Genomic DNA, 7,799 nt, shown 5'->3' on the forward strand with positions numbered 1-7,799 from the left:
CGGCTGCCCTGCCCAGCCCCACCCCCCCACCTGGGCCCAGCTTCCCGGCACTTAAAAAAAGCCCCGTATTCACCTGCTCTGGCCATGGGCATCTGGGCCTCTGAGGGCTCATGGCAGGGCTCCCCCATGCAGAATGGGGCAGTGGGGACTGAATAAGATATATGGTGAATATATCTGAATCAGATATATGGTGGTGCCCTTTGTGTTTAGTCACCCTCAGCACTGACTCAAGTCACGGTGAGGCACTACATTGAATACGTTTTGACTTCCTGTTCACTCCCACAGCTGCGCTGCACGTTTTGTTCCCATTTCCAATGAGCTCTTTAACCAGCCTTAAATGTCTGGCAAGCATCACTTAATGGGGCCCCAAACAGCTTACTCATAATCCGTCTGTTGCCCCCTGTCTCGTATGATGATTGTGGCCCTGCCCTCCATGACATGCACCAGACCATGTTGCCCTGTGCCTCATCTACATTAAATTTTTTGGTGGATGCTAGGACTTGTGACAAGAATACCTGGTTCCAGTCATGAATTGGGGGCAATTAATACATGGATCTTGGAGTGGGGGGAGGTGGATATCACACATACTGAGCAGTGCTCATCTGTGGTGTCACCATGACTTGAAATACTGTTGTCTCTGCTGGGGCCTAGCCCAATGAACTGTGTGGCAATTCATGAGTCTTTTGGCTTTGGGCTAATGTCATGCATAGGTTGTAATATATACAAGTAGGTATAGAAGTGCTGCTTAAGGATGTGTTTATGGAGTATCTGAGCTAAAACTTGCAGCAGTTTCAAAAGAGGTAAACTATATCAATCCTGGATGGTCTAAGTCTATGGGTACCTGTAGTAATTGCCCTATATGCAAGTAACTGAAGGTATTATTTCTAGGTCAGTGTTCTCAAGTTTGTTTCTCACTTCCATGTACTTGGGTTTGACAGTAAGGAAAGGGTTGTAGGGGGGGAAAAAAGGGGGTGAGGGCTATCTGACCCTCCAGATTTGTTCCCTGCTGTAGCAGTGAGAGAAGAACACATTCAAGGCAAACCTCCAATAATTAGATTCTATACCTGGAAAATTATAACAATTTTATATTTTTTTTCCATATATACAATCTACTTATTTGGAGGGTTTTCATATAATTAGGATCATCTTATATTTGAGTAAATACAGTATATAATGCGGTTTGAATTTTTGGTGTTTGTTTAGTACATATTTGAGAGTTTCTTAAGATTCTTGACGTGATACCAGTATTTACCACCATCATGTCAGTTCATCATGTAAGGAATACGTATGTTTGTAATTGCGTTTTTTCGCAGATATCTTTTTGTTTAAATGTAGTAGATTTTTAAACTTGTCCTTTAATTTTGAGGCGCAGTGTTTCTTATAAGATATTATGTAACTATATTTTATAATTGTTTCTCTATATTTAAAAACACAAAACCAAAAAACTTGTACACTGAAGCTGACATCCTCTTGTTCTCTCAGGTAACTGAACCCTAACACAGCAACAACACAAGCCACTGTTATCATTGTGCCTATTTTGGAAGGACCACTTCTAAGGGTGAGAGGATAGCTCAGTCTCCATGCCCATTTGATCCTTGGTGCCTCTGTTAAGACTGTCAATAAGGGTGCCTTGTGGGGGTGGCTTTTGCAATGTGAATATCTGTCTATATTAGGAACTGAACAGACATTGCAGTCATCACTGCTTTCAGTTATTGCTGGCTTGGACTGGACTCAGGATTAACCCAGAGGAAAGACTCCTGATCACATTATCTGTCTTTCTCTGGACAAGTCTGTCCATTTTTTAACTCTTGTGTGCTAGAATTTGTATATTTTGGTGGTTATACTGATTTAACAAAATATGCCCCCTCTAGTACATTTACACTGTTGGCTTATTTTTCCTTTATAGGTTTCCCTTGAGTTTTGGGTGTCTAGAAAGAGCTTGTAAAGACATTCAAAAAAGATCCACATAATCTTATGCTTTATGAGTTTTACAATTATTTAAAAAGGAAAAAAATAGGTTAGATTTTAGCTTTATGATGGTATCCCTTTAAGTGTTTGCCTCAGGTGCTAATTTTAAAAATATTTATGAAATAGAACTTGCAGAAATATTCAGTTTCTTAACTCTAGTCACATTCCTGTTGCAGCGTGTTGTGGTCAGATTCTGATATGACATCAATCTAGATGTAATAGATACATAGTTAAGCAGTTTATTTTAGGATCTAACCCCCCCTCTAAGAATAGAGTGGCTCTTCTTTCAACAGGAAAGGAAAGATAACTTAAACCATGATACCAAAAAGGAAAAATGGAGGAAAGCAGGCAGGGCAGGAGATAAAAGAAATAAAATATCAGAGGAGAAAAATGTAAGATAAACTGAAACTTTTGGGGGTGGAGATACATGAAGGGATGCCTGTTACATATGGATTCTGTAAGCAAACTACTCAGTGTAATAGCAAGCAGGTTATGTGACAGACTTGAAAGTTGAAGTGTTAAATTCTAGCTTTACCAGAATAGGGTGTATATATTTTTCTTTCAAACAGCCTGTAGTTTTAATTTGAAAAATATTTACTCTGTTTCATGGAATTTCTTTCTTTTGTCAAAGCATTGTCAAGGGACATAAAACAGCATGTTCTTTAGTTCTCAATTTAAAAATTGTTTTCAACAGTACTCACATGTTTAGGTTTTGATAATTACATGATTATTTCAGTGGGGAGATAGTAGCAGTAACCAAGTTATCTGCCTAATTATGGTAATATACATAACTGCCAATATAATCACAGAAATGGAGAAAGAAAAGACCTGCCAGATCATCCAGTTCATTCACTTGCTACTGCATGAAGTGGGCCCAAGAACAGCATAGGTTTTAAGTTTGTGCTTAGTTTTTATTTAAGCAGATGCTTATGTTTCACTTAAATTTGCTGGACTTGAAAAACATACCCAAGTCAAGCTTGTTTATATTTTGCCAGCTCATAAGTCCCCAACTAGATGATGTGCCAGATTATCCTTATAACTATGAAATAAGCATATGTAAATCTATCACTATACAATTTTAAGATGTTCTACTTCACAGAAAGACAAACGTATTTTATAAATTAAATGAAATATATACTCTGAAAGTTTCCTTGCCAAGTTGTCAATCTTTAGACCCTCCCTTTCCTCCTACTTATACTTCAGTTCATTTGCTTTCCTTCTAGTAGCTGACATAGCTGGTGATTGACTGGTTAAAACTTTATATAGGAAGAAATCCAAGTGCATTATGCTGAAATGGATCCCAGTATTCCACTGCTTCAGAGAACAGGATGTTAGTTTTACATGGAGAACTATGGCATCAGTATTTTTACTGTTTTTTCCTAAAATACTTTCCTTTCATGAATTTTAAATACTTGACTAGTAAAAATCTCATCTACAACCCAACAGATATTTAAAAAAAAATCTGTTAGCTTCTTTCTATGGATCCCATATTTTGTTTAATTTTTTTTTTTCAGATTGTAAACTGTTTACAGCTGGTTCTGTTTTTAATTTTCGTCACATACTACTTACTGTCAAAACCTGTTGGTATATACTGTTATGGCTTTAGTAAACGGTGAATGTGGGTTAATACAATTCTACTATGTAAAATAGAAGTGTTGTATAATGAAAGCACAATCTTTTTCTTTCTAAAATTAGTGCTCTTTCTTCTAAGTTATGAAAAAACTTCTGCCAACATTTTTTTGAATACAAAGCTCAGTTTATAAAATGGGGTAATGCAATACGTAGTTCTAACTTCTAAATCTGTTGTTATATTAATACTATAATACAATTAAATTCACATCAAGAATAAAATAAAGGGCATAGGGTCTAAATCAAAGCCTATTGAGAGTATTTCAACTGATTTTAGTGATTGTTTTAATAAAGTCCATAATTAATACTGAAACAGACTGAAATTGATATAATTTAAATGGGATTATACCAGTTTGTCGCATTATGAAAGTGATTCAATGCTTCATTTGAAGTACATAGTGATATTGAATTACAGTCCCATTCTAGAACAGGATCCCACCAATTTTCCTTTTCCTTATATGCTGACTACCTATGCAAAATATGTATATGAAGTATGGCTGTGCAATGGATTTAGTTACATTTCCAGCACTGCTTAGCCCAGAGCCCCATACAAACTATGCCTCCAGCTTGCCAATCATACCAAAAACTGATAGCCTTGGTGCTGATGGGGGAAGCATGCCCCTCCACTATTGCTCCTCTTTTGTTACTTTATCTGTGGCATCACCTCTGGATCTATCTGTATATGCCAACATATCTGTTTTGACACAATCAACAAATGCCCATTAGGGCAAAAGGCAGAAAAAAAAGAACATCCTCTCACACATGGGTGACTGGTACCTCCTGAGTCTGGGGGGGCACCAGATCGCTGATGGGGAAGGGTCCCCCAGCAGCCGATTGCCGACAGGTGGGGGAGGGGGGCAGATTCCTCCAGTGGCCGATCACTAAGCCAGTGGCAAAACCGGCAAAACTGGAAGTGCTTCCGGGGGCTGCACGGCTGATCTCGGGGGTGCACATGCACCCACATGCACCCCCTGCGCATTGCCATTGCTCTCACAACATGCAAGTAAACAAACAAAGAAAAGAAGGAATAATTTTCCTTTCCTTTGTACTTTCTTAACCTATGATGGATGCCTATAAAAACTTCCAAATGACACTTCCATTATTTCTCATAAATGCTCTTCCAAGTCTGGAACATCAGCACTGATAACTTGTCACTGGGTTGACATCTTATACTTTCTGTTTCTCTGTGCCTACCTGTGGGGCTTCTGAGGTTTCTAGCTATCCTACAACTTGTTTTCCAGTGCTTGACTGAAATTATTTATCTCATCTGCATCTGGAATCACTGTGGGTTACCTTTTGACTTGGTGTCCAGAGTGGAAGGGTTCCTAAAACCAGCTTCCAGATCCCAGTCCTTCCACTTTGCTTCATATCCAAACATTGGGAAAGGATCTTATTCAGGGCTATCTTCATCTGCTTATGTGGCTTTATATGTAAAACTACATGAAAGCCCTGCAAAAGGCCAGCAAAACCACTTCTGACATTGACTATTTTTCTGTATAATAGTAAAAGACAAATGTGGATCAATTTAGTTTGTGCTTAGGTTATGTTCCTATTTCTCACCTGTCTCAATGCATTTCCTTCCTTAGACCTCAACCAAAATAATTTCTTCTCTGGTTTCTGGAGGAGGGTTGGGAAAAATACGGCTGTGGGACTAATCCGGTCCACCAGGCCATTCTATCCGGCCCATAGGGCCCCTGAAAAATTTAGAAAATAAGTATTTATCTGCCCCTGTTTGCCTGTCAAAGGTGACAGGAGCCAAGGGCAGTAGGACCCAGGGGAAGCCATGGCAATATCCTGCAACAGCAAGGCCTGCCTGGTCCTGCCCCCACAGCTGGAAGCCCCATCTAGCAGAGGCTTCTGGCCTGGGACAGTGGGGCTGTTTGTGCCTCCCTGCGCCGGAGTGGGATATTTAGGTAAGAGCGGGGGCAGGGGCGCGGAGGACCGGGGGCAATCGCCCCAGTCCTTGAGGCTGGCCTGCTTCTGCTGAATCTAGCGGTCTGGCAATGCAGCTTGGAGCTATGTGGTGTAGAGAGGCTGGCGGGCAGGAGGAAGTGGAAGCAAACGGTTGGGCAGGAGCACGGGGTCCATGCCGGTGTCCTGGGGCCAGTGCCGGTGGAGCCCAGAGCAGGATGGTAGGAGCATGGGGATGGGCTGCGCCAGCAGGGAGAGAGGGGAGCTGGCTTGGCTCCATAGAGCCCCTGTTGGCTGGGACCCTGAGCTCCTGCCCACCCTGCTCTGGGCCCTGCTGGTGCTTGCCCTGGAACACCAGTGCGGGCCCCACGCTCCTGTCCGTCTGTCTCTGGCTCCTGCGTGCCCGCTCGCCCCCAGTGCCCCCTGCCCCTGCTCCGCGGTACAGACAGGGACCAGTGCATGCAGCTCCAACCCTGTGTGCTCTGTGCTCACCCATCTGGGCTGAGCAGCGGCAGTGCAGGACATACTGCTGCTCAGCGTGGGGGGAAAGAGGCCACCTCCCCTCCCAATGCTGGCACTTTTTGGTGCAGCTGCTCGGAGCTCACACAGGGCTGTCCTGCATCACCACTGCATTACTGCTGTCTCTGGGTTGCCCCATGGGGCAGTGGTGGCAGTGCAGAGCAGACACAAGGCAGCCCTGCATGGGGTCTGAGCAGCTACACCAGGAAGTGCTGGAAGCAGGAAGTGGAGTGGCCACTTTCCCCCCATGCTGAGCAGCAGTTTGTCCCGCACTGCCACTGCTGAGCCTGGGCTCCACGCCAGCTTCGGGCTTGCCCATCAGTGCTGAGCAGCAGCGGACAAAGCAGCTGGGCAGAAACTGCTGCTTGGCACGGGGAAAGCAGCCTTTTCCCCCCACCACCAGTGGGCAGTTTTTGCTGCGGCCACCTTGAGCCTGTGCTGCGCTAGGCTGCAGTGTGGCTCCTTCACTGCCAGCTGTGAGCTGTCCTGCGGCTCTTCCGCACTGTCACTGCTGCTGCGCTGGGCAGCCCAGAGGCAGTGGTGAAGGAGCTGCACTGCAGCCTAGTGCGGTGTGGGCTCTGAGTGGCCACAGCAAAAATTCCCCATGCCATACAGCAGTTCCTGCCCAGATGCTGCTGCCAATGCTCAGCCCCAACGGATGAGCCTGGAGCCGGTGTGGGGTGCACAGGGTTGTGGCTGTATGTGCTGGTCTCTTGCACTATTGTTGCATGTGGCCAGGGGGTACAGAGTGGGTGCACTGGGGCTGCATGCTGTTGGTGGTAGCGGGGAGGTGCCACAGGGTGCTTGGGCTCTGGGCTGTTGCAGGGTGGGGGTGGGTGTTTACTGGCTCGGGGGGTGGCTGAGGGAGGGGCTCCCATGCACACCCCACATACCCGTAAATCCCACAGCCACACCCTCCCCCACACACAATCACACACCCCACAAATAGTGTACACATGCACACATCCAGAGCTCCCCACAAACCCCTCACACACACCCACCCATACTCCTGACACTCCTGCACCCCCCATCCACTATACAAGAGCATTTTGAGCTATTATGCAATCACTTCTACACATACAGCATAAACTTACACAAATCAGGACAAAAATATTTTAAATTAAATTAAAATATATTATTATGGTTGTTTGATTTTTTTTTAGTATATAATTTGTTTTTTTCCCCATTCTAAGATAGCAAACCCTTTTCCCCAAAGGAGTACTTCCTGTGGCAAAGGCCAGAGGTTAGGAGCAGGACTTCCGGCCCCAAGATGGCGACCGGGGGCAGGGTATCTGTCAAAGGACAGGTCTACCCATGCGGCTCTGGACAGTTTGCCAAAACTCAGTAAGAGGCCGTCCGCCCAAAATAATTGCCTGCCTCTGCTCTAGAGGATTCTCTTTCTCCATCTGGAAAAGACCAGTATGCAAATTGGATCACATAGGGGCATATGCCAGAGGTAAAAGCATCACCAAGTAGAACTGTTGTTGCTGGATTAGGAGATATGTAAAACTAGCCGCAAGAGAAGGTTGAGAGGCGACCTTGTGGTTGCCTATAAATTCATCACGGGGCACAGAAGGGAATTGGTGAGGTTTTATTCACCAAGGCGCCCCCGGGGGTTACAAGAAATAATGGCCACAAGCTAGCAGAGAGCAGATTTAGACTGGACATTAGGAAGAACTTCTTCACAGTTAGAGTGGCCAGGGTCTGGAACGGGCTCCCAAGGGAGGTGGTGCTCTCCCCTACCCTGGGGGTCTTCAAGAGGAGGTTAGATA

At 44.6% G+C, this 7,799-nt stretch overlaps 1 protein-coding gene across 8 annotated transcripts in view; it reads left to right on the forward strand.

Moving 5' to 3' along the window:
• The window catches only part of HIPK3 (homeodomain interacting protein kinase 3), a 123,454-nt gene that overhangs the window by 67,741 nt on the left and 47,914 nt on the right, over nucleotides 1–7,799 (forward strand). Inside the window, exon 1 of one of the 8 annotated variants that reach the window (XM_025215934.1) lies at nucleotides 2,264–2,360. The exons of the other annotated variants lie outside the window; for them this stretch is intronic. Coding sequence (XP_025071719.1) covers nucleotides 2,284–2,360 — 77 coding nt within the window. The 5' untranslated portion in view covers nucleotides 2,264–2,283. Of the gene's footprint in view, nucleotides 1–2,263; nucleotides 2,361–7,799 lie in introns of those variants that run through there. 8 annotated transcript variants of the gene reach the window in all.

The sequence above is a fragment of the Alligator sinensis genome, unplaced genomic scaffold (genome assembly GCF_000455745.1).
Source record: "Alligator sinensis unplaced genomic scaffold, ASM45574v1 scaffold57_1, whole genome shotgun sequence".
NCBI lineage: Eukaryota > Metazoa > Chordata > Crocodylia > Alligatoridae > Alligator > Alligator sinensis.